This window comes from Chinchilla lanigera, unplaced genomic scaffold, assembly GCF_000276665.1.
Source record: "Chinchilla lanigera isolate Chin_1 unplaced genomic scaffold, ChiLan1.0 scaffold00049, whole genome shotgun sequence".
Lineage (NCBI taxonomy): Eukaryota > Metazoa > Chordata > Mammalia > Rodentia > Chinchillidae > Chinchilla > Chinchilla lanigera.
This window is the reverse complement of record NW_004955450.1, coordinates 10,855,132-10,882,842: the sequence shown is the minus strand read 5'-3', so window position 1 is coordinate 10,882,842 and position 27,711 is coordinate 10,855,132. Positions and strand designations below refer to the sequence as shown.

The following is a 27,711-nucleotide window of genomic DNA, read 5'->3' as shown; positions in this document are numbered from 1 at the left end:
AGGCTCCTCCTCATCTTCCAGACCTGTTTAAATCCAGCCTCTTCAGGAATACCATCTCTGGCTCTACTAGGTAGCTCCCACTATAGGTTCTATTATAACATGCCCGATTTTTTCCTTAGGAACAGTTTCTAATTTCTCCGTATTCACCCATATCTTTTATTTACAGCTCCACATTTACTGTATAATTCAAGAGCTTCATATAGGGAATATTTATTAAGTATTTGTTTAGTGATTGAATTCCGTGTACCCAGGCCTTGAAAAACAGTAGGAAGCACTAAGATTTTGGGCCCTTCCCTAGCCCTGGTCCCGAGTACCTTAATTGCCCTCGTACCTCTCTGAGGCAGTGCAGGCAGCAGGCCTGGAGCGTGGAAGCTACGAGTGGAACTTACCGCTCTGCTGATAGCTGTCGCTGGCAGCTTTGAGTTAATATTTTATTATCTCTGCTCTTCAGCTTGTCATGCCTTGTTTTCCCTCCTCTCTGTGACTTCTCACCTCCGCACTTGACTCTGACTCAGAGTCCTCACACTGAAAGGAGGTATCAGAGAAGTGAGGTGGCCCTGAGAGCAGGGGAGGAAGGGTGGAATGACAAGGGCCACCAGAAATTTCTCTCAGAACTCCTGTCGCTGTAAGGTCACAGTTTCGAGTCTGGAGCGAGAGGACTCTGAGTGCCTCCTTTTCTTGCTCAGTGCCCTCAGCTTGAGTGCTTAGCTGGCAGGCAGGCGCCTTTTCCTCCTCAGTTCCTGTCAGCCCAACATGAAGGTCAGGCAGAGGGAGACAAATGAGAGCAGCTCAGGGAAAAGAGGTTACCACGGTAACAAGCAGGCGCGACTGCTATTTGGAAACAGGCCTAATCTTTCTCCTCCTCCTCCCTCTTTTTCAGCACAGGAAGATGGGTATTGTTTAGCTGACCTGCATCCTTGGGGTGGGAACCATAATCCCTTTCTGACAGTTCCCACTGACACTGGAGTGAGCTGCTTTGCATTTTAATTTGATAAGCAGCAAGCCACAGTTTTCTCAGAAGTGCTGGAAACATGGTTTATTCTGGCTCTGTTCCAGGCAGGGTTCTGGTTGCCACAGAGAGGGATTTTGGATTGCTGTTTATTTCTCAACAAAGATTTTGCATATGCGTGGAATATGCCCATTTGTTCTAGGCAGCTGGAATCAGATGAGTATGTTCAGATCTTTCATCTGCCAGATGAATACAGGCTGTCCTTAAGTTATGTGTGTGTGTATATATATACACCTTACAGACGTTACCAAGACACTGCCCCATCCACAGCTTGTAGGAATGCTCACCTGTTCCGGGCCATATGTTCAGTGGCCAGTGCAATGGACATTCTGATTTCTGTCCTATCCTTCTGTCACCCCCTTCTGTGATGTGCTGTCTCTGTCCTTCCTCCCCCACCTCCCCATTCCTATTCCTCAGATCCCTTTTCTTAAACCTTCACATACATGTTTTTCCCCTTCTCTTCAAAATAAAAATACTTGATTCTTAAACAGAATAAGTTATTAATGTAATAAAAACTGAAATATATGGTACACTGAAAATCATCTAGGATCTTACTACTCAGAACACACTGCTAGACTCTCTCACCTTCTTAATTGTGTCTGCTGGTGGCATATCGTGTAAAATCATACATTTACATAAAGATGAAGTTAACATTAATGAGTAACTAGAGTACAAACTGTACTGTAACCTTCTTTTCTTTTTATTCACAAAAAATACATTGTAGACACCTTTCCTAGATAGTAGATAGAGATTATTCTCTGATGGACATTTAAACTGTTCCTGATGTTTCTGTTTTGTCTTGTTTCTCATTGGCTAGTATTGAAGCAAACTGTACATCATAAATCTTTGTGCACCTGTCCTGTTACCTTCTTGATATAAATTCTAGAAATGGAATTTTAATCCCAAAAGGCACACTTTGATACTAAAGCATTCATATTTGTATGTATTGTCAGCTAACCACTGGAAAAAGTACCAACTACTAAGTGCATAAGTATTTATTTTGTGTTGCTCTTTGACATTCTTTTGCCATCTTGGGTATGTTCCGTTCTTTCATGTGCCAAATAGGTGGAATTACACTTTTATTATTTTCTTTTTTTTTTCTTTTTTTGAGACAGGGTCTCATTATGGAGTTCAGACCGGCCTTCAGCTCACTTTGTAGCCGAGGCTGGTCTCGAACTCGCAGAGATCCTCCTGCCTCAGCCTTCTGAGTGCTGGGATTACAGGCGTGCGCCACCACGCCTGGCTTCATATATTATTTTCATGTCATTAAAAATTCTCAGATGACCTCTGTGTACTGAAAGTCCTCATGCACTTCCACTCTTTTCTTACAGTGCTGGCAGGTTTTGGTTTTTTTTTTTTAGGTTTTTTTAAACAGTGAATCAAGGGCAGGCATGGTAGTGCACACCTGTAATCCCAGCCCTTGGGAGGCTGAGGCAGGACTATCACTTCGAGTTCAAGGCCATCCTGGGGTACATAGTGAGTTCAAAGCTGGCCTGAACTGCATAACAAGACCCTGTCTCAAAAATAAAATAAAACACAGTAAACACCAAATCACATGTATTTCTTTCTGCAGTCTCCTTCTGAACCAAATTTTTTTTCTTTTTCTTCTTCCCTTTTTCTTCCAGTAATGGAGCACCATTCGTTGGAGTCTCAGCTCCAGAGGACAGGTGTGTGGTCTGTCTCGCCGTAGCTGTGCACTCACTACCTAGAATAGTGCCTGTGGAGTGAGTCACCTCCCAGACATCTCTCAGGAATGCTAATCATGCCTGACTTTCTCTGATGGCCTGCATGTCTGATGTGCCACGTCAAATCACTTTTTAAAATCTAGTCTGTCTGTGTTTCTGTCTCTCTGTCTGTGTCCTCTCTGTCTCTGTCTCCCTACCCCCTCTCTGGAACTGAACTTTTATGCTGAGCTACTGCCCTAGGATTTTTTTTTTAAGACAGGGTCTCACTAAGTCACTAGGTTATCCATACTGGGCTTGAACCTGCAGTTCTCCTGAAGTGCTGGGATTACAGGTGTGCACCAAATTTTTCCTGCTTAGTTTTACCTTTTTTTGTTGTTGTTTTTGTTTTTGTTTTTTGAGACAGGATCTCGCTATGCAGTGCAGGCTGGCCTTGACCTCACAACAATCCTCCTGCCTTAGCCTCCCTGAGTGCTGGGATTGCAGTTAAGTCCAAATTTCACTCTTCTTGTACTCTTTACTCCAGCCCAACCAACTTGCTATTCTTTTATGGGGGAGGACAGAGGAAGGGAACGATCAGTCTATCAGGAGAGAAGTTGTTGAATTTTGGTTTTGGAAGTGTTGCTGGTTTGGGTTGGGTTGGTTTGGTTTGGGTTGGGTTGGTTTGGTTTGGCTTTTTGAAACAGCGTTTCAAAACAACATTCTTCAGGCTGGCCTTGAACTCACTATGTAGCCTAGGGTGGCCTCGAACTCACAGTGATCCTCTTTCCTCAGCCTCCTGAGTGCTGGGATTCCAGGCATGTGCCACCACACCCAGCTTATTCTTTGATTTACTTATGGTTTTTGTTTGTTTGTTTGTTTGTTTTGTTCCGGGAATCGAACTCAGGACCTTGTGCTTGCCAGGCAGGTGCGATTCCACTGAGCTATATTCCTGGCCCTATTTGTTTGTTTGTTGTTTTTTTGTCCTTTCTGAGACAAGAATGTGAACATCCAGGTCTCGCTCTGCGGTTCAGGCTGGCCTTGAGCTCACTTTGTACCCAAGGCTGGCCTCGAACTTGCAATGATCCTCCTGCCTCAGCCCCCCAAGTGCTGGGATTACAGGCATGCACCCCCATGCCCGGCCGTATTTGGTTTTGTCTTTTTGAGACAGAGTCTCGCTGTAGTCTAGGCTGGCCTGGAGCTCAGTATATTTTCCTGCCTCAACCACCCTAGTGCTGGGATTATAGGAATGAGGAGTGCACCACCATGCCCAGTTTATTCTTTGAATATATTGTCATTGTTCATCCTTTTGCACTTTTTAACATGCTGTTTCTTCTGCTTGATGCATGATTTTTTTAATTAATTCAGTTTATAGGTACATTTTAGGTCTACATAGTGATCACATTCAGCATAGGGAATTTGTACCTGTACATGATATAACTTGATTCTTTTCTTTTTCCCCATCTGGATTACGATTTTTCATTGGGAAGTCATTGCTTATCCTTTAGGTCCACCCCAGCATGAAGTCTTCCCTGTACCCCAGAGCAGCCAGTCTCTGAGCAGGGTATTTGCTGCTCTGTGTTTACTGCTCTATAATTGTTTACTAGTACACCTCCTAATACAAAATGAAGTTTTGAAACAAGAATATAAATTTTGTTTGACTCTACAAATACAGTATGTTTTTCTGAGGCGTACAGTATTACATGAATCTCCATTCTATTCTCTGCTGGATGAACTTGAGTATCAAAATAAGGACTATCTTTAGTAGTAAGGAAAATCTAGTACTGTTAGTGGAATATAGGCACTCTTAGGTTATTGGGTTTGCTTCATGCGGTAGTGTGATTAAAGATATCTTTTAAGTACAAAGCACTTGCCCATATCAGAATGCTCTGATGTCTAAATGCTGCTGCTCAAGAAACTTTTCTGTCCCTTCAAAGATGAATTGCTTAGTTGGATGTGGTGTCACACACCTGTAATCAGGAGGATCGCAATGAGTTCAAGGCCAGTCTGAAATGCATAGTGAGACCTTGTCTCAAAACAAACAAAAAGGATGAATAGCTCCTCTACATGTTTGTAGGATTTTGTAAACTCTATAGTGAAGTATTTTGGAAGAGATTATTTTAGAAGAGATATAAACTACAGAATAGTTGTTGGATAGTGAAATGTAGTTTCAGTTCCAACTCAGAGGGTATTTGTACTGAAAAATTAGAACCATGTTATGATGCAAATTAGGCAAAAAAAATTGCAGGTATACCTAAAAGAATGTGAACATCCAGCTCTAAGAATAGCTAACACTGTCAAACAACCTTTGATTATTCTTTTATAGAAAGGGGATTTGCTTTACCAGACAACTACTAAAGAGCCCATACTCTTTTTTTAAAAAAAATAGGAGGATAATATTGGTTAATACGTTGCATATTGTTATCTTTAAATTAGTTACTCAGAGTACAAGATATAGTCATTTAAATGTCCAAACAATATCAACACAAACCTTTCCTTTCAATGAACTAAGAGAAATTAGTATAATTGTCTTAACTATCTTGTATAATTTTTTTTCTTTTTCCTTCCTTCTTTTCTCCCTTACCTCATCCCAGTTTCTCTTTCCTTTGGGAGTTTCTTCCCATTTCACAAACATTTTGGATCTTATTTACTCTTCAGCTTCTCACACTAGGGAGACAGTACGATGTTTGCACATGTGCATCTGGTTTATTTCACTTATGGATATCGTCTCGAGCTGCATCTATTTACTTATGAAAGGCTCCAGTTTATCCTTCTTTATGGCTGAGTAGTACTCCATTGTGTAAAAAGAGCACATCTTTTTTACCCATTCCTCAGTTGATGGGTGCAATGCTTTTAATTCTTCTGGGAAGATACCCAGAAGGGGAGTAGCTGGGTCAAATGGAACCTCCAGTCCTAGTTATTTGAAGAATCTCCATACTGATTTCCACAGTGGTTGTACCAGTCTACACTCCCACCAACAGTGGAAAAGGGTTGCTTTCTCCCCACAGCCCCTCCAGCATTTGTTATTGGTTGATTTCTTGATAATAGCCATTCTTTTCCTGGGTGAGATGGAATCTCAGTGTTGTTTAGATTTGCATGTCTAGAACAACCACTGATGTCAAATATTTTTTCATATATTTGCTGTTTGGGGCTGGGGATTTAGCTCAGCGGCAAAAGTGCCTGCCTGGCAAGCGCAAGGTCGTGAGTTTGGTTCCTGGTACCGGAGAAAAACCCAAAAAAAAAAAACAAAAAAAAACATATATTTGCTGTTTGTATTTCTTCATCTGAGAAATGTGTATGCATCTCACCCATTTTTGGATTAGGTCTTTAAATTTGGGAGGTCTAAATTTTTTTTTTTTTTTTGAGTTCTTTATATGTTCTGGATAGTAATCCTTTGTCTGGAGAACAGCTGGCAAACATTTTTTTCCCCACCCTGTGGGTTGTCTCTTCACTCTGTGGGTGCTTTCCTTTGCTGTGCAAAAGATTTTTTTTTTTTTTTGTCTTTTCTTCCGGTACCAGGAATCGAACTCACAACCTTGCACTTGCCAGGCAAACGCTTTGCCGCTGAGCTAAATCCCCACCCCCGAAAAGCTTTTTAGTAAGGTGAGATCCCAGTTGTTGATTCTTTGTGATAGCTCCTGTGCAAGTCTTTGCCTACACAAATGTCTTCAAGAGTTTTACCTATTCTACCTTCCAGCAGCTTTAAAATGTTTCTGTTTTAATATTTAGACCTTTGATCCATTTTTACTTTAGTTTAGTGCATGGTAAAAGATATGGGTCCAATTTTAATCTTCAGCATGTGTCGAGCCAGTTTTTCCAGCACCATTTATTAAAAAGGCTATCTTTCTTCCAGCGAATGTGTTTGGTGTCTTAATCAAAGATAAGGTGGCTGAATATGTCTGGAGTTGTTTCTACATCTTCTGATCTGTTCCATTGATCTTTGGGTCTGTTTTTTTGCCACTACCACAGTGTTATTATCACAGTAGCTTTATAGTATAATATCAAGTCAGGGATTGTGATGCCCGCTGCCTTGCCTTTGTTACCAGAATTGCCCATGTTATTCTAGGTCTCTTCTGATTCCAAATGAATTTTAGAATTGTTTTCTCTAACCTGTGAGGTATGCTGTTGGAATTTTTATTGGAATTGCATTAAATCTGTATAACAGTTTTGGAAGTATGGCCATTTTCACTATATTGGTTCTTCCTACCCAAGAGCAAAGGATATCTTTCCATTTTCTGATATCCTTTTCAGTCTCCTTTTTGAGAGTCCTTTTTCAGAGTACTGTAGTTTTCAATGTAGAGGTCTTTTATATCCTCTGTTAGATTGATTGCTAAGTATTTCATTTCTTTGGATGCTACTGTGAAAGGTGTTGTTTCCCTAGTTTCTCTCTCAGTGAGTTTTTTATTCATATACAGGAAAGCTATTGATTTTTGAGTGTTGATTTTGTATCCAGTTATGCTACTGGATTTGCTTCTTAAATCTAGCGGTCGAGTAGGGTGTGGTGGCACACGCCTGTAATCCCAGCACTCAGGAGGCTGAAGCAGGAGCATTATTGCAAGTTCTAGACCAGCCTGGGCTACAAAGAGAGCTCAGGGCCAGCCTGAGCTGCATAGCGAGACCCTGTCTCAAAAAAACAAACAAACAAAAAATAAATAAAATAAATCTAGCAGTGTTTAATGGACTTTTGGGAGTCTTCTATGTAGAATGTCACGTCACCTGCAAATAATGATAATTTAAGTTTTTCCTTTGCCAGGAATCAAACTCAGGACCTTGCACTTGCCAGGCAAGCATTTATGCTGCTGAGCTGTATTCCTGGAAAACTCCTTTTCTTTCTTTCTCTTGCCTAATTGCTCTGACTTACAGCGCCTAATTGCTCTGACTTCCATTTCGTGTTGAATAAAGAGACAGTGGACATCCTTGTCTTGTTCCTGATTTTAAAGTGAAAGTTTTCAGTTTTGTCGAAAGTTTTGTCGATTTAGTATGATGCTGGGTGTTGGTTTGTCAGACGGCTTTTATCAGGTTGAAATAAAGAACCTCTGTTCCAATTTTCTGAGGGTTTTAATCATGAATGGGTGCTGAACTTTGTCAAAAGCTTTTTCTGCAGCTATTGATCTGATCATATGGTTTTTGTCCTTGGCTTTGTTAATATGGTGTATTACCTTTATTGACTGACATATGTTGAACCATGCCTGCATCTTGACGAAGTACCTCAGGTTTTTATTTAATTCCAGTCCTAGGGATTTCCATAACTCCAAGGTAATCATTGGAGAATGTCAGAGCACTTGCACATGTAGTCAGTGACCCTTTTGTCAAAGACATGCTCCTAAATCAGGGAGTATAGAAAACTGCAGACAAGTGCATATCCCTGGACCCATCTAGCTATCTTTGTTTTTTTGGTGGTGGTGGGGGGGTTGTTTTGTTTTGTTTCTACCTAGGTATCTTTGGAGTAGCACAGTATAATGGAAAAGAGCATAGCTTCAAAGTTAGATGTGTCTTGGTTGACATTCTGGCACTGTCACTGAATAACTTGATAATTGCAGAGTAATCAGTTAACCCTCGTGCAACTCTGTTTTTCTTTTCTTTTTTCTTTTTTTTTTTTTTTTTTTCTATTTTTGAGACAGGGTCTTACTTCATAGTTAGACTGGTCTTTGACTCACTATGTACCCCAGGCTGGCCTTGAATTTGTGCAGTCCTCTTGCCTCGACCTCTCAAGTGCTGGGATTACAGGCGAGCGCTACCATGCCTGGCAACTCTGCTATTTTCTGTCGACCAAAACCATCATTTACTTTGTAGGGATATTAGGAAATGTAGTGAGATATTGCATGCAGAGGTCCTGACACACAGTATACACACAGTAAATTTTAATTCTTTCCTTCTTGGTCATTACTCCTCATCATGGTTTCCTTTAGCCAGTGCAGTTTAGTGTTTCTGCCCTACCCTTTCCTGCAGGTAGAACTTCCTAAAGTGTGTTTAATACTAGCCCGTTTTATTAGCTCTCTTCTTCCTCTCCTTTGCAGTACCAGAATCAAACTCAGGGTCTTGCACATGTTAGGTAAGCACTCTACCACTGAGCTACACTGCCCACCCCATTTTCTTCTTTAAACTCCATTTTCCCTTGATGTCTTTGTAACACCAGTTGGTTTTTCTTTTTTGAGACAGGATCTCTCCATGCAGTTCAGGCTGGCCTGGAACTCACTGTGGAGCCTAGGTTGGCCTCAAATTTGTGGCAGTCCTCCTGCCTCAGCCTCCCGAGTGCTGGAATTACAGGCATGCGTCACCATGCTTGGCCAGTTTTAGTTCTTACATCTGTATTACTGAATGGGTTGGAGCCAGATTGCCTGAGTTTGAATCCCAGCATCATCATTTAGTAGCCATATAATCTTAACCAACTAACTGCCTTAGCTTTCTGTTGCTATAACAAATACTTGAGATAACAAAAGTATAAAGAAAAAACATTTTTTTGTGCTGGGGATTGAACCCAGGGCCTTTGCACTGAGCTGTATACTCAGCCCTTTTTTTAGAGACAGGGTCTCATTGAACTGAGGTTGAATTTGCAGTTCTCCTGCCTCAGCCTCCCAAACAGCTAGGTGTGGGCCACCATGCCTGGCTAAAAGTTTATCTTGGTTCATAGTTTTAGAAGTTTCAATCCACCATGAATTGGTTGGCCCTGTTTTTTTGGGCCTGTGGCAAAATAGCATATCATGGTGAGAAGGCCATGGCAGAGTGGTCAGGAAGCAAAAGGAAAGAAGAAAGACATTATAGTCCTACAGTCAGTCCCCTTGGAAGGCCACCACCGGCCACCTGGGGACCTGGTTACAGTCTCACCACCCACAGGACCTCCAAATAGGTGAGACCAAATCGTGGACAGTTATCCCCTCTGTCCTTAGTATATTCATCTGTAAGAAGAGCTACCGACTGGGCATGGTGGCACACGCCTGTAATCCCAGCACTTGGAGGCTGAGGCAGGGGATCGTTGTGAGTTTGAGAACAGCCTGGGCTACAGAGTGAGCTCAAGGCCAGCCTGAACTGCATAGCGAGACCCTGTCTCAAAAAGACAAAAAAAAAAAAAAAAGAAAAGAAGAAGAAGAGCTACTGATAGTAATTAACCCAGAAGGTCATTTTAAGGAATAAGTGATACTTAGGCAACATACTTTGAGCAGTGCTTGGCATACACAGAGTAAGCAATAAATTACAGTTTCCATTTGTCGTCATGATTATTACCAATTTCAGACTTCCTTGTAGTCCTTTCTTCCTCAGGTTCTCTCCCCAGCTCGCTTTCTTTTCTTTTCTCTAGCCATTCTCCTTGGGCAATCTCACCCAAGTGAGCTCACAGCCTCAATTATCTTACTGCTGACTTTTCTCCTAGGTTCCATTCTACCTGCTTAAAACTTGTATACAAAATTAGGCTTATTTTCTGATTCTGTCCCACCAGCAATTTGCCATTGCTCTGCTGCTGCATTTCCTGTCTGAGGTGATGGCCCCAGAACCCTTGAAGTCAGCTCAGATATTTCTTACCTTCTGGATACTCAGTCACTGAGCCTTGCCGAATGCCCTGCCAACCCGCTCCTTTCTTCCCTTGGGCTACTTCTGCCTCGGCCCGAGTCAGCATCGTACCTTCACTTGGACCGTTCCAGCGAGCTTGCAGCCGCTGTTCTTGCCCTCTGACTCATCTCCTTCAAAGTAAACACCGGAAAAACATGTTGGATCGTGTCACTTTCAACTCCGTCCCTGACTCCGTCCCTGACAGTTCACAGTGACTTCTGTACTGTGATGTAGTGTCCCGCCATTCTGTGCAACCCCTCTTGGCCAAACTAGTGCAGCACTGTCTACACGGCATTGCACAGACTAAAATAAGCAAATTTCCCTTATGTTCCTAGTGGATTTATCCCTTGAGATTCTGCTGAAATGTCACCTGTCTCTCCTAGGTTGACACAGGTGATTCTCCCTTTGTGCATATTTCTTTTGCATCTTCTGTGATACTGCTTTTATTACATGCTCGCATTTGTTTCCCATGCCTGACCTAGAGACAGTGATCGTACCACTTCCATCACTTACTGTGGTGTAGTGCCCAGACCAAAGCAGATATTTACTATTGCTGGATAAGGAAAGGCATCCAAAAAAGAACTCTTACTAGGAACCAAGTTTAGTTCTAAGACAAGGCAGGCTAAACCCCCTCCCACCTTTCTCCCCCAAATAGAGTTGTTAGTTGGAGAGAGAGCAGTGCTTGATTTTGTCAGAGTATTTGAAAAAGCCTTTTATGGTGTTCAAGATGACATGTCGGTGAAAAGTGGACTAGATGTGATACAGTTGGGTGATTTTACAGCTGGCTGAAGAGCCATATTTAAAGAGTATAGATTGCTAGATGTTTGCCAACCAGGATGGCGGTGGTGTGCCACAAGACCGCCTTTCCTCCATTCTTGTTCAACAGGGTAGGAGCCTGGCTCGGACTAGTTTAAGCCATCAAGGAATTTGTAGGTTCCCAAAATTAGAGTTTATTAGGTTCAAAAAAGGCCTCAAACAATGTCATTGGGATTTTGTCATTGCTCACCTTAGTGTCCTTCTTTCCCCTCAGTTGGCTCTCTTTTTAGGCAAGCTGCTTTCATGGGTCAGGCAAAGTGGCCTGTGGCAACTACGGATTTAATTAGCTCCTAGCTTAAGATGCAAAAGAAAGAAAGACCGTAGCCTGTGGAGACCCTGTTCCATATAGCTAGGGAAGATGTGGACCCATCCTTTATGGAGTGGAGAAAAGAGAAGGCATGGTGAGCAGCTGGAGCTCTACTGCCGTTGACACTGCAGGCAGCTAGTGCAAGCAGTAGGCATTGGAAAGAAGGACTTAAATTACCAAGACATCATTGTTATTATTGTTGTTAGTAGTAGTACTGGCTAGTATCATCGAATTATTTGTTGTTTGTGGTACTTGGAGTTGAACTCAGGGCCTTACACATGCTAGGCAAGTGTTGTACTGCTGAGCTACATTCCCAGGACATTCCTGATTTTTTGTTGTTGTTGTTTTTTCTGGTGGTTTTTTTTTTTTTTTTTGGTACAAGGAATCGAACTCAGGACCTTGCGCTTGCTAGGCAGGCATGTGTGCCACCTAAGCTATATCCCCGGCCCCCTGTTTTTCATTTTGAAACAAGGTCTCACTAAGTTGCCCAGACTGCCTTGAACTTGTGTTCCTTCTGCCTCAGCCTCTATAATAGCTGAAATTATGGATCTGCATCACCATGCCCAACTTTATTGAATTTTTACTGCGTGTAGCTGGGCACTGTATAGTCAGTTAACCACTAGAATGACCTTATGAAATATAGCTACCATTGGTGTTTTTTATTTTACAGAAGAGGAAACTGAGGCTTAGATTGCTTAGCTAGGCACAGTAGCACAGAACTGTATGCCCAGCTACTTAGGAGACTGAGGCAGGAGAATCACTTGAGTCTAGGAATTCAGAACCAGCCTGGGCAACAGAAAAAGACACTGTCTCTTAAAAAAAAGAAAAATGTATAATGTGTCTGTGATAATCCAGCTTCTAGTAAGAGCTAAAATTTCGGTCTCTGAAGTTTGAAACAGTTACCTACATTTTTGTTACTTGAAAAATAAGACACAGAACAATGTCTACGGTGTACTGTTGTTTGTAGAAAAGGAATAAAGGGAAGGTACATATAACAAGCAAATAAATATCTGCTACAGTTGCTTCTGGGAAAGGAACCTGGCTGTGAGAGATGGCGTTGCCTTTGTTGTTGCAACTATAAAAGTGCAGAAATTCGGAAAACCTGGCTGATTAAAAGTTTGAGAAGAGGCTGGACATAGTGGCGCACACCTGTAATTCCAGCACTCAGAAGGCTGAGGCAGGAGGACCACTGTGAGTTTGAGGGCATCCTGAGCTACATAAGCAAGTTCAAGGCCAGCCTGAACTGCATAGTGAGACCCTGTCTTTAAAAAAAAAAAAAAAAAGAAAGAAAGAAAGAAAAGAAAAGATCCGGAGCCTTTCAATGGATGTGAACTTCATTGTGAGCTTTCAAGAATAAACTCACTCTTCGAAGAGCCAATGGTGTGTGTCCCGTGAGATTGCCAACACAGTAGGCACACTGCTACACACTGAGCTTGTGCTAAAAATTTCACTCTTTACAATCACACCAGTAAAGTAAGTGTTACTTTCTCTACTCACCATGGAAGGTGGAGTGGAGTGTAAGTAGGAGTTGACTACTATTAAAGATTCCATCCTCTACAGGTTAGATGGTCTTTAAGGCGCCTCCATTTCTGATGCTGTGATTTTGTTTGTGCATATTCTCTTAGGCATATATGTATGATATAAATTGTACAAATGGGTTAAACATCCTGGGCTTCCTGTGCTTTCTTTAAATAGAATGACCTCTCATCAGAATCACCTATTATTTCCTGTGAAACCTATGAGTATTATGTAAAGTTAAACAAATCAGTATATAGTCTGAGACCTTCCCGAATGTAAAATCACCTAGGTGACACTGTTAGCTCTTATCCAGCAGTATAGCTGAGATTACAGGCATGAGTCAGGCTCTGCAACTGCTGCTGAACTAGTAGAGCAGCACAGATGTCAACAAGAGAAAAAAAGGCCACCTCCTGCTTCATCCCACGGTGCTAAGGTGTCCATAACCAGGAGTTCACCCTTACTATACAACACCATCATACCTTTTTGTTTGTTTTTTTGACACAGGATCTGACCTTGAACTCACAGCGATCCTCCTGCCTCAGCCTCCCAAATACTAGTACTATAGGCATGTGCCACCATGCCCAGCTCCACTTTGGAGTTTTACCCCATATTTTGATTTTTGTTTTTGGTTTTTTTTTTTTTTTTTTTTTTTTTCCGGTACCGGGAATCGAACTCACGACCTTGCACTTGCCAGGCAGGCACTGTGCCGCTGAGCTAAATCCCCAGCCCCTACCCCATATTTTGAAATGACAAGGAAGCCTTCTGTAGGAAATGTTGTCTCATACTTAAGGATCTTTTTATAATTTTTTAGATAAAGCTATGTTTATTTTTAAATTACTATGTGCTAATTTCAGAGAAATCTTATTTATCCTTGGCAGTTGCAAAACAAATAGGCTAGGATAAGGGTCACTTTTGTCAGTAATTCATCATTCATTTAACCATTTTATAAACAACATCTCATTCAGGTTTTTTAATTTATTGTTTGTGTTTTGGTTTGTTTGTTTGTTTTTGAAACAGGGTGTTGCTATGTACATAGTGCAGGCTGGCCTTGAAGTCACGCAGTCTTCCTGCTTCAGCCTCAAGTGTTGGGATTACAAGTGCGTGTCACCACTCCTAGCTCTTAGTTTTTTAAATATCCACATACTACTCTATTGCTGAAATGGGTTAATCCCTAATTTGTAAACATCCCCAAGTGCTGCTTACTACTCCAGTCTTCTGAGGTGGGTACTGGGGATTGAGCCTAGTGCCTTCATATTGGGCTATATCCTTGTTCCTCCTTTTTAAATTTTGAGATATCCTTCCTAAACCTCCCAGAGTGCTGAGATTACAAGTGTGCATCACTGTGCTTGGCTTCCACTTCACTCTTGTTAATGATTATCCACACTTTCTGGGCATGGTGGCTCATGCCTGTAATCCTAGAACTTGGGAGGCTGAGGCAGGAGGATTGCCATGAGTTCAAGGCCAATCTGGGCTACATAGTGAGACCCTATCTCAAAAAACAAAAGATAATAATAATAATTTTTTGTGCTTTCTTGTCTCTCTCCTTACTCTTCCTTCCAGACTGCCCTGTTGTACAGGCAATCTCCCTCTACTTCCTCCCTATCAGAATCCCAGTTCTCTTTAGGAACCAGGTGAGAATATACTTCCCTACGCCCAAAGTATGCAAGCAGATTGATTCTCAAAATGTGAACCTCAGCCCCTCTGTATTCCTGAAACTTTTTTAGTGGTCTGAGGTATTAAAACTATTTTGGGGGCCAGGGATATAGCTCAGAGGCACAAGCACCTCCCTGGCAAGTGCAAGGTCCTGAGTTCGATTCCTGGCACCAAAAACAAAAATAAATAAAACTATTTTTGTAGTAATAGATGTTCTGCCTTTTTTGCTCTTGTTGACATTTGCGCTGCTCTGCTAGTGCAGCAGCAGTTGTAGGGCCTGGCATGGTGGCTTATGCCTGTAATCTCAGCTACTAAGGAGGTTGAGGCAGAAGGATGGCCAGTTGGAGACCAGTTCAGGCTGCACAGAGAAGACCCTGTGTCAAAAAAACAAACTGCACGCACCTGGAGTCCCAACAGTCTAGAAGGCTGAGGCACAATCGATAAAATTTTTTAAAAAGGGTTTGGCTTACAGTTCAGTGTGAAGAAAGGACATAGGTTCAACTGCTGCTATAGCAAAATTTACAAAAAGAAGAAACCCTGTCACATGTTGCTGGGAGAATGGTGACACCTGTAATCCCAGCTACTCAGGAGGTTGAGGCCAGATGATCACAAGTTCAAGTGGGCAGCTTGTCTTTTATTGTAATAAATTTTTAAAATTTAAAAATTTACTGTATTTTTATCCTCTCTTGTATATTGTGTTCAGATATAGGCACATATATATTACTTTATTGTGTATATATGTATTATATATATATATATTCCGTTACTCTGATGAGCCAATTTTCTTTATGTACTCCAACCAAAATATTTTGCCAGCAGATTGAATGCAGAAGTAGACTTGAGACTCCTGTTATCTTCTGTTAAAGCAGACCTTAAAAATAAGCACAAATGTTTAAAAAAAAACAACCCAACTATTCCCTTTTGGTTTTTTGAAAAACTATAGCTATTTTTATTTTAAATGTTTTATATGCACATATAAAAAGATATTAAATGTTTTTTGTTAATACATACTAATTTTTTAATTCCAGTGTGGTAAGTATCCTTTGCTATACCACATAAATAAGAATTCCTTGATGTTTTCAGTTTTTTACGAGTCTTCCTATCTGCAGTAACCGTCTCGTGCGCGCCGCTCCTCGTCTGCGCAGAACTGTGGAGCGGTGTTGCAGCTGGAATGTTGGCGTCAATGCGGTCCGTGTTGGAGTAGTCACACCTCTCCCATCTCACTTGTGCTCAGTTGTGTATTTACTTGCACACAGTTTTGTCACGTGTGTAAATTTGTTTCAGTTTATAAACAGCCCTGTCACCGTGAGGATCTCTTGTGCTGCCATTTCGTAATCCCTCCCTTCCCTTTTATCACCCCCTCCCCCAACTACTAATCTGGTCTCTGTGTCTCCAATCTTTTTTTTTTTTTTTTTTATGTGTCTTATCTTTTCTTTGGTTTTTTGAGACAGGGAAGGTCTCGACTATGTCTGTGTCCATCCTACCTGGCCTTAATCTTGCTCTGTAGCCTCAAGCTAGGGTCAAACGAGATAAATCCTTCTGCCTCAGACTCCCAGATCCTGAGGTTACAGGCACAGGCATGTGCCACCACCCCTGGCTGGCTGGCTTTGTGTTTATTTGCAGTGCTAGGGATCCAACCTAGGGCCTGCTGTGCCACTGTGTCTCTTAGTTTTGTCATATCAAAATTAAGGTATTTTAAGTAAACTAATGAATATATAGCAATATCTTAGTTTTACTTTTTTTTTTTTTTTTTTTTTCTGACAGGTCTCGCCGTGTAGCTGAGGCTAGCTTTGAATTCACTGTGTAGTCCAGGCTAGCCTCAGACTCAACAGCGGTACTCCTGCCTCAGCCTCTCGAGTGCTGGGGTTACAGGCGTGCATTACACCTGGCCCCTAGTTTTACTTTCTAATGTGGGACTGATGAAGTGATGAAATCTACATCTACCAGTGATGAAATCTACATAATCAGCCTCTTTGAAGTTAAAATTTTAAAAATGTAGAGGATGTCAAAGATCCAGAAATTTGAGAACGCTCCCATAGACCAGGAGTGTCATTTTCTTCTTTCTCAGCTGCAGCAGAGCAAGACAGGTTTTGTGAGACTTTGATTTGGATTTCATGTTTCTTCATATGGCCATGAATGTAAATGATACTCGGATTCTTTAGAACAGTTAGCTGCAGCCTGGTATGGTTAAATTGGCTTGTGTGGGCTAGCCTGTGAATCACTGGGTTTTTCTCTTCTGACATCCATGATTCTGCATGGTTCCAAAGAAGGCTTTAGCTTTCTGTTGTATTCACCTTATTTGAAATGTTTATAGGTTACTTTTTATTTATTTTTTGTTCGCATGTCTTTCTGTCCTGAGAGATAAAAGAATAAAGATGGAGCCAGGCATGGTGGCACACACCTGTAAATCCCAACACTCAGGAGGCTGAGGCAGGAGGATAACCATGAGTTTGAGGCCAGCCTGGGCTACCCAGTGAGTTCAAGTCCAGCCTGAATTACAGGGTGAGACCCTGTCTCAATAAATGAATGAATGAAGCAAGGGAGAGAAAGAGGGAGGGAGATAATGCACTCCAGCCCTGACATTGTAGGAAGAGTTATGTAAAAGGAGGTAAAAGAGGTATGTTTAGGATAGGAAGTAGTTAGAGCCAAAGAGTGAATTTTTCTCAAGATCTTTATTTTTGGGAAGCAAATACTAATGCTTTCCTCAGAACAACATAGGAATGAGAAGCCAGGCATGGTACAGGCCTGTAATCCCAGCACTCAGGATGCTGAGGCAGGAGGATCATTGCGAGGTCAAGACCAGGCTGAGCTACAAAGTGAGCTCAAGGCCAGCCTGAACTGCATAGTGAGATCCTGTCTCAAAAAGACAAAAAAACCACCCATAGGAATGAGAGTGATCACCAGCTTCTGTGTGGTAAAATACCAGTCAACTTTAAAGGTGGTGCTTAGGTCCCTGTCATCACTTACTAGCTGCAAAGCTAAAAGCTTTGCTGAAAGCCAGTGTGGTGAATTTCAAGCAATCAGATGATCTTAGGGTAAGAAGACAGAGCAAGCAGAGGAGATGCTTCAGTCAGCAGATGCCTTCACCACAGCAGTGGATGCTGCCCTGTGATTCGTTATGTATTGATTTTTGCGTGTGAGATTTTTTTTTTGGTCGGAGTGGAAGCATAACTTACCCATCCCCACACACTGGGAATTTTGATCGTCCTGAATATTGGAATGGTTTGGTCCACTGTCGTCTTCTCTTCGCCAGAGAGGCCTGCAGGGTCTGAGCCTGAGACTGTAGGGATCCCTGCAAGAGAACTGACCATGGCGAGTCTTCACATTATACACGTGCATTTTCTAGGGCAGGCTGGGACAGTGCTCAGTGCTGACCTTTACCAGGTACTGAGTGGTTAAAATTAAGTGCTAAAGTAATTCTGCTGTGAATAATAGAATATTTAGCTTCTAAGAGCTGTTTGAAGTCTGGTTATGGTGCCAGCCACTGGGGTATTTTTTTTTCCCCTTGCTTTCTTGCCTTTTGGTTTGGAAATTAACCACAATTGCAGTTGAGTTCATTTTCAGTGCAGCCTAGGTGAAATCTGGCAGCTCAGCAGACCACCGGCCTCTTTTTCTTTTTTAAAAAGGTCTAAGTGTATGTAGTATTTGCAAGGAGCAGACTTCCTCCATGAGTATGTAAGTCTGTAAGCATTTATTTTAATCCCGCCCTATTGTACACTTTCTATTACTAATACTGAATGACTATAAAATTTTGAAGGACCTTTGGGACTGTTGAAGAATGATAACATCTTATTAATATAACTATTTAATGTGTATGTTGACATCCTGCTTTCTGTACAGTCTTATCTGATGATTCAGAGTAAATCCAAACATTCATCTAACCATTATCCCCAATTATCTTTTCATTCTTGGCAAAAGAGAGCATCTTAGAGCTGCTGCACTGTCAGTGCAACTCACTTCTGTCTGCTTTTTTACTATGAATGTGAAGATATTAGAGTCGTGTTGTAAAAAGGAGAGAAAAGTCTGTCCCAAGTACTTCTGTAGTGCATTTCCTGCCTCTGCCATCATGTTGCAACCTTGAAGTTCCTTCTGCACCAGGGCCTCTCGTGTGTGGGAGTCAGTTGAAGTCTGAGTAGAATTACTTCTTGTAGGGAGATTGATGATTCTGGCCTTTCTTCATTTTTCTCTCAGTTCCTGTTTCTGTCACCTGCCGGTTAGCGCGCAGACCCTTAATAGGTGCTGTTAAATTCGTATCTAAAGGTAAATGGGAAGGCAGCGTCATTAAAAGATAAAGGGCACGGACTGTTGGGAAACTCCAGAGCTCTCCTCTTGCAGTGCTCTGCGACTCTCTGCCAAGGCGCCTCTGTGTCAGTGTTCACCTGCCCGTGGCACTGAGCCCCTGGACGCGCTGTGGCGCTTTGGCTGAAGTTGTGCTGTATTGTAGTTACTGAGGCGTTTAATGGCCTTAACCTTTTTATGTTCTTTTTCCTTATTTTCCCTGTTGGCACCAATCTCCTGACAATATCTGCTTTTTGGTATGATAAAGATCTTTTTTAAGTCCTTTTTTAATTTTCATTCTCTCCTGGAGAATGATAAATGAAACTATGTTCCAGTGAGTAGTAAAATATGAAATCCTGTAAAGCCACCTAGGTTATTAGATGAATATCACAGAGCTGCTTATGATACATTATGGCTTAATATAGATTATAGATGTGGCCAAATGGTAATTAGCAGAGCTGGAGCTGTGCTTAAACCCTACTGTGCTTCTTTCTGATCCCTCTGCAGTTTCTGTTGCAAAATACTGTGCAGTGGCACCGCCCTACTTGTCACTGATCAGTTCCAGGAGGCATGAAGGGTACCGCACATGACGAGTACCTAGCGAATTGTTTGGATGGACACGGGTAGCAAGGCACAAGACAGTCAGCACCAGCACATTCTGTCTTGTGGTCAGATACCAAACAGACAAGTACTGGGGCAAAATTTTCACATCACAGTGTGTTGAGTACAAATTTAATGAGGTTCAAACCAGTTGAGTAACAAAATATGGGGGTTTTTTGTTTTTTTGTTTTGAGACAGGGTCTCACTATGCTGTTCAGGCTGGCCTTGAACTCACAGCAATCCTCCTACCTTGGCCTTCCAGGTACTGGGATTACAGGCGTGTGCCACCATGCCAGGTCTAAGATATGATTCTGTAGAAAGAAACTGAGTAGTTTGGAATTTATGGTAGATTTCTTCACTTTTCCTACTCCTAAACATCCCTTCTAATTAACTGAGCAATGAAATAAGGTCACGTTCATACAGACAGATCCGGGACTCTACTTTTTTGGTGTATATGGTAGTCAATTCCCTGTGTATTAGATTATTCTTAGTGATCAGTTAACATTGTTCCTTTCATATATTTTGTATGGAGCTTACTATGACATACTGCCTGAAAGCAACAGTGCTGTTTTCTGGATTTCTTAGTGCAGAACTTGGGGCTTGACCTTATCTAGATATACTAGCATATCTTCTTCTGGACTCCCAGAAGCCCTGGACATCCTAGCAGGAAAGGAAATCATCTCCCAGAACAGCTGCCCTTGATGACTGAGAAAGAAAGGGACAGAGGAAGAAAGAGGAGGAGGCAGGGTGGGGAGGAACTGGAGCCAGTTGCCAATGAGACATGCCCAAACAGCAACCGCCAAGTTCACAGGAGCTGCCTAGGAATTGGAGGTCCGTCTCTGTGTCCAGCAGAGAGGATCTTGCAGCCCTTATCTTGCTAATAGAAGAACGGTATAGAAAAGGAAACAAACCGTAAGCAAAGAAAATGCACATACTGGCTGTGAAACTGCATCTGTCCCAGTACTTTCCCAGGAGAAAGAACAGAGAAACAGAGGTAGCCAGGAGTAAAGATGATCTGTATGTTCTATCTCTAATTTCTCCTTTCCAGGCACTCGCAAGGGGTTCTTAGAGCATTCCTGAAAGCACTTGGGGAGTTACAGCCAGATTCCAGCATTGGAAAGGAGAAGTAGTGACATAGGGGGAGATGTAACTCCCAGTCTGCTCAGTGTCAGATACGCTGAGTTCATGTCCCCTGAAATGGAACAGTGAATTCCAAAGGGCAAAGGAGGTGAAGAGTAGGAAGGGTTTATTGGGGAATAGGGATAGCTCCTGAGAGACAGGAGGGGGTCCCGGAAGTAGGTCGCCATCGAGGCCCTTTGTTAGGGATAATTTATACAGCAAAGTCACAAAGTGGGTATAACGTGGATCACATTGTCATCAACCTATAGGATTACAAGGATTACAAGTATAGCCACTTAGCTAATATTGATCCAGTAGAAAAGCAGGTCATGCTGCAAGGGTGCATTGGAAAGAGCAAAGGCATTTTGGGGAAGGGATGGGTCTGGGTCCTCTGATCACCCACCTGGGTAACTGATGTCTAGCTGGACTTCACTGGACTGGATGGTGCTAATTATAGTACAATTCCAAGTTACTACTTATCCCTAAGGGAAGCGTGTAGGCATGGCCATTGCATCTTTATCTTGAGGCCTGGCCTTTTTCAGATGTACCGCCAGCCACAGTTCTGATGTCTTTATTTTCCTGACTTCATTGACAGCCCGGTCCCTGACTGTATATTAATTTTTATCTAACTTAGCCGCCTATAATAGGGAGATTGAAGTTTAGTTTTTCTGTGTTGTTTGTGCCTTTAAATCTGTAAACAGCAATTTTAAAGGGTCTTTCGAGTATATACCACCTCTCTAAAAGGTTGCCAGATTAAATAAGGTCTTGATTTTCAGAGACCCAACATACTTCTTTTGGCTTTTGTCATAAGTGCAGAAGATTCATTATACACCCTTCCATCTCCATTTCATTGTATGAAAAAGGTAGAGTTGGGGAAGCATAGTTTGTGTGTGTGCGGGTGCGGGCGTGTGCTGTTTGGGTTCACATGAACAGATAAGGGTGATGTTCTGGCAGCTCTTCAAAGGACGGTGATTAGTATCAGTCTAGAAGAATTCTGTGGGCTGAGTTTGAGCTGCAATAGCATTGACTTTCTATGTGAGAAATCATAACCAACTTCAAAGAATGGAGGCATATCCAGCCCTCAGCCTCTAGAAAGGTGTGAATGTGCTGGGGAGGGAGATGGATTATAGGCCGAGTGGTGGCCATGCAATAAATTATTCCAGAACCAGAGTTCCATGGCAGAGCTGTCCAGCAGCTTAGATTGTGGATACATGTGTGGCCATCTCTGAAGGTTTCTGTTCAAGACTACACTGAAACTAGGAAAAACGTTCTTTAAGGGAACAGAATGCCAGGCTGATCGGTTTCGTAGTTAATCCTCAGAGGAAATCAGTCAATATGTGAATTGAGTGCCTTTGTGTACACAAGGTAGTTAGGACTTGGGCACTATAGACTTACAGCTGGTACTTGGTCAGCCTAATGAATGCTAGAACTTAAATAGTTAAGGGATCATCACCCACTGCATTACACCGTTTATCTTATCCCTAGGTATGTTTCATTCTTCTTGGAACCTAAGTAATCAGTGTTCTTGTGAGAATTTCTAGTTTGGGAGGTAGGTTGCTACTGGTGTTTTTTAATCTGTGTGTGTGTAATCAGTTGTATCTTCAGACAGCTATGGATTGCTGGGGATTGGCTTCTGGGTGGTAACAGCACCTAATGTTTCTTACAGATAAATTTGATGTTAGGGTCTTACTCCAAAATGTTATTCTTATTAACCAACCACTGTTACACTCTCTAAAGGTTATAAACTCCCATCAGATTGCTTCCAGCCCTCATACGACTTTTAAGTAAATTTCTTTCTGCCAAAGTTGTTTTAAAGTTCCTAGGATCGTTAGGAATCATGGCATCCCTCAATCTGCCTATTTCCCCCTTTCTGTCCTCACCTGTACGCATGGCTATGTTCCCTTTGTTGAACGCTAGATTGGCAGCCAGCACAGCGGCAGCAGTACAGCATGCTTCAGAAGCCTGGGCTTTTCCTTCTCATGGGTCCACGTCCTCTGTTACTGTGGAAATCTGGCCCAGATTCTTTTTCACTAGGAACTTTTAAATAAGACAAGAAAAAATAGAACTCTTTTGTGTTTGTTTTGTTTTGTTTTAGTGCTTCTAGCCAAGCATAGTTTATGTGCAACATTGTTAATAAGAAATAGAGCTGCATCTAGCACAGGATGCTCTCATCTAAACCACTAGATTTGTAATAATATCATGAGCTAAACTTTGAAAAACCACAGTCTTATATTTGGAGCTGATGCATTTTAGCAGCAAAGGATGTAGGATTAGATTAAATACAAAAAAGGTATTTCTTTAGTTGAGTGTGGTGACACACCTGTATTCCCAGTGCCCTGGGAGGCTGAGACAGGAGAATTACAAGTTCAAGCCCAGCCTGGGAAACTTAGCAACTTAGCAAGGACCTGTCTCAAAATAAAAATAGTTTTTTTAAGAAAGCATTGGGGGCGCTGGGGATTTAGCTCAGCGGCAAAAGCGCCTGCCTGGCAAGCGCAAGGTCGTGAGTTCGGTTCCCGGTACCGGAGAAAACGCCCCCCCCCCCCAAAAAAAGAAAGCATTGGGGATGTAGCTCAGTGCAGAAGCTCTGGGTTTAATCCCCAGTACCAAATTTAGGTGGGCGAGTATTCATTCCCTCTATATGATCTCGCTGCCTGCCACTTAGCCGCTACTTTCTCTTCCCCCACAGATGGAATCCCCTGTCTCCACGCCAGCGGTGCTACCACTGCACCTTTTGGTACCGGTGGTCAATAATGACATCTCATCTCCCTGTGAGCAGATCATGGTTCGCACCCGATCTGTTGGGGTCAACACATGTGATGTGGCTCTAGCCACAGAGCCTGAGTGCTTGGGCCCCTGTGAACCTGGAACCAGCGTCAACCTTGAAGGCATCGTGTGGCAGGAAACAGAAGATGGTAAGTGCTATAAATACATGGCTTCCACCCCTCTCCACCTGCTTCTGCAGAGGAGACAATAGGGCCTTGCTGTTGTGTATACTGCCTGCATTTAACAGGGGTCTTGGCTCAACCCACACAGAGGATGATAGCAACGACCATCTCAGCAGAATCTCCCACTTCTAGAGAATGCCAGTGTCAGCTTTTTATTTCTTTTTTTCTTTCTTTCTTTTGGTTTCTTGAGAAAGAAGCTCACTATATAGTCAAGACTGGCCTTGAACTCACTACGTAGCCCAGGCTGGCCTCAAATTCCACAATCCTCCTGCCTCAGCCTCTGAAGTACTGAGATTACAGGGGTGAGCCACCATGCCCAGCTATTCATTTTATTACTTATTTCTGTTTGTGCAGTAGTGAGGATCACAAGCAGGGAAACACTCTACTCTAAACTATACATTCCCACCGCAGTGCCGGTTCTTTGGATTAACTGTCTCCGCTTCATACCTGTTCAACAGTGTTGGTCCTGGAACTTAGGTAATCACTTAATTGGTACCTGCTAGGTGACTGAAACTGTGTGTACTCTCTATACTCTTTCTATAATTTTATATAGGAGATTTATTAGGTTATAAGTGAAATTGAGGTCAGTAAATGAAGTAAAAGGACGGCTGAAGAAGTAAAGGGAATAGAGAACAGTCACACTTAGGTTGACTGAATGGGCTAGCCTGGGCTACATAGCAGTGAGTTGAAGGCCAGCCTGAACTATGCAATGCAGTGAGAACTTGTTTCAAAAAACGAAACTAAAAGCCAGATGTGGTGGCACACGCTTGCAATCCCAGCACTCTGAACTGCGAGTTCAGAGCCAGTTTGGGCTACGCAGTGAGTTCAAAACTAACCTGAACTACATAGCCAGACCCTGTCTCAAAAAAATAAATAAAAACAAAAATAAATAAAACTGATTAGTCTGGGCGTCGTGGCATAGGCCTTTAATCTCAGCACTGAGGAGGCTAAGGCAGGAGAATTCTCATGAGTTTGAGGCCAGCCTGAACTACATAATGAGACCCTGTCTCAAAAATCCTAAATAAATAAATTAAATTGGCTGGATGCTGGCTTACTGATTATGCAGCTCTTGCTTTCTTTTAACACCTGGAGGAGTAGCCAGCTCCTTCCTCCTCCTGGCTGGCTCATTGCCCAGCCACCTAAACTGCTTCATGCATCTGTCACTTAGTACAAATTTTATAGGCCCAGCCAACAGGGAAATGGTCTGGTTTTCAAGGCTTCCACCACACAGCTGGCTTGCTGGAGGTTGCTGCTGCCCAAGGCTGCCATCCAGACTGCTTGTATGTTCCATTTGCCCCTGAGAATAGATCTTCTGTTTTGGAAGTTCATAAAGCTTTAAAAAAAAAAACAAAAAAACAGGAGAGCAAAGGTACTTAACGAAGTATTTCAGATCCCTTGGTAGCATCTGGTGGCAAGTGTTGTAATACATCCTTTCATAAAGAACCTAAGTCCTCATCAAACTGTATGTGCTTGGAGATCTGGACCTCAGAGTCCAACCATGTCTCTGCATGGGTAACCAGACTTTCAAAGCATACTGACTGAGTGGTTGAGAGGCCCAGAGGAGCACAGCTAATTATCTCTGATTATCACGGAGCTAACTTGTCAGCCTGCCCGTAGAAATTCAGGCATTTCATTCTGGCCATTCTAACCGAAGTCTGTTCCCTTGATTTTTTTTTTTTTTTTTTTTTTTTTTGAGACAAGGTCTTACTCTGTAGTTCAGGCTGTCCTTGAACTCACTATGTGACCTAGGCTGGCCTCAAGCTCACAGTGATCCTCCTGCCTCAGCCTTCCAAGTATTAGGATTGCAGGCATGCACCACCATGCCCGGGCTTCAATCTTTTCTGTCATTTAGTATTTATTTTAAATCTACAATGCAATAGGTGCTGATGGGTTTGCTGATGAAGAACTCTATGTTGCTGGCTCTCTCATTATTAGGGTTGTAGTAAAATTTCAGCTTTCAGAATAACATTGCCAGTGAGGCTTTTTTTCTTTCTCTTTCCTTTTTTTTTTTTTTTTTTGTCTTTCTGAGACAGGGTCGCTCTGTGCAGTTCAGGCCGGCCCTGAGCTCACTTGTAGCCCAGGCTGGTCTCAAACCTGCAATGATCCTCCTGCCTCAGCCTCCTGCAGGCTGGGATTGCAAGGGTGCGCCACCATGCCCAGCTTTACTGATGGGGATTTATTGTGTGCTTGAGATCATAATGCTAAAAACAAAAATAAAATTAGGTATTGTGGTAGAAAATGATTGAGAGGATGTAGAGAAAGAGTGACTCTAGAGCAGTGGTGGCGAACCTGTGGCACATGTGCCACGGGGGGCTGTTTGTTTATGTTGAAAGTTCTAAAGGGTTCACCATCACTGCTCTAGAGCTTGATCGTGAATGTGTTATACAATACTGGGAGTTGGGGCGCATGCCTGTAATCCCAGCACTCAGGAGGCTGAGGCAGGAATCGCCATAGGTTGGAGGCCAAGCTGAACTACACAGCAAGACCCTGTCTCAAAAAATCAAAACCAAACAAATAATATACAATCTGGAATTCACAAAGTAGATGTGCAGGTTTTAAAATGTAATCTGCCTGTGCCCAAATGTATTAATAGAAAAAGGCTTTTGGAATGACAGAAATACCCAGGCTATATTTCTCTGCTACCCAGAAACCTTCAGGGCCCCTTGCCTCAATATTTGGAAAATAGAATACACCAGTGTCCCGTCTGTGTGTTCTACTCATATCTGTGGTGATGAGTTTTCGCCAAGGGCAAAAATAAACCTGACAAAAACATTTGAAGAAAGTGAGCCTTGCCCTTGCACTCTCTGAGGAAAGCAAATGCCCTTTCTCCTGAGGGTCCCTGAGTTCCCCGCTTCCAGCTCTGAACAGCTGTCCTGTTGGGTTGCCGTTGGATGCCTGTCACCAGATTCCCATGTCAGGTACTCTTACTGTGCCCTGGACTTTATTTCACAGCGCTTATCACAGTTTATAACTTTGTTTATACAATAATTGTATGGATTTTCTCCTTTGTTTTACTTTTTTGCAGTGCTGGGAATTGAACTGTGGAGATTGCCAGTCATCGTAGGCAGGTGCCTTACTTTTAGGCTCACCTCCATCCCTTGTGAATAGTCATTTTAAATAGCCCTAGTTTTTTTTATTATTCTTAAAATTGTCTATCCCACAAGGCATAGTGGTGCACGCCCAGCACTTAGGAGGCTGAGGGAGGAAGATTGCCTTGAGTCTGAGGCCAGCCTGGACTATATACCAAGAGCTTGTCTCAAAAAAAAAGAGAGTGAGTCTGTCTCTTCCACAGTTTTAGGCTTTCTGTAAGATCAGGGACTCAGTTTTGCTCATCATTGAGTCTCCAACATTTAACACCTACCGCCTATAGTAGGCACTCAGAAATACTTGTTTCAGAGCAGGCGTAGGCATGCATGCCTGTAATCCCAGCACTTGGGAGGCTGAGGCAGGACGATCGCCACAAGTTCAGGGCCAGCCTGTCTCAAAAAAACAAGTAATAAAAAATAGAAACAAAAATATTTGTTTCATATTTGGGGATGAAGCTCAGTGATAGAGAGCACTTGCCTAGCATATGTGAGTGAGGCCCTACATTCAGATCCCTGGGCGTGCACCACTATGCCTTGTGGGATAGACAACACATATACAAGCCAGGTGTGGTACACACCTGTTATCCCAGAATTCTGGGAAGCTGAGACAAGAGAATCACAAGTTGGAGCCCAGCCCAGGCAATTTAGGGACACCCTTTCTCAAAAAAGGGGTGGGGATATAGTTCAGTGGTAATAGATTGAATCCCCAGTACTCGGGGGAGGAGCTTGAATGAATTCTTACATCTATGTCATTGTTATTTGTGAACCTGTGCTAATACGTATCCGACAGATACTGTAATGCTTGAATTTGGGAATGGTATCAAAATACTTCCAAAATTCTCTAAAACGTCAGAATAAATTCTATATTTAAGAGCACTCACATTTGTCAAAATTTATAAAATTTGTAGTTTTTCAATTTTTGGTTTTGGGGTTTTAGGGTTTTTTTAGGTTTTTTTTTTTTTCCTCTTTTCTGTGGCATGAGGATTGAATTCATGGTCTTCACACTGAAATACATCCCAGCCCTTTTTTTTTTTAACCTTACTTTATTGTCTTTAATTTTGGGAGAGTCATGTGACATTGCCCAGGCTGAGCTAGAACTCAGCATCTTCCTGCCTCAGCCTTCCAGAATGCTGAGGTGGCAGTCATGAACCACAACAGCCAGCTTGTGGTTCTTTTA

The 27,711-nt window shown here is 42.3% G+C and overlaps 1 protein-coding gene across 3 annotated transcripts in view; it reads left to right on the top strand.

Annotated features, from left to right (window-relative positions):
* Znf609 (zinc finger protein 609) overlaps nt 1-27,711 on the top strand; it is a 197,809-nt gene that overhangs the window by 119,727 nt on the left and 50,371 nt on the right. For all 3 annotated transcript variants that reach the window (XM_005393752.2, XM_005393751.2, XM_013518863.1), the window contains one exon: nt 23,190-23,415. In XM_005393752.2, coding sequence (XP_005393809.1) covers nt 23,190-23,415 — 226 coding nt within the window. The remainder of the gene's footprint in view (nt 1-23,189; nt 23,416-27,711) is intronic.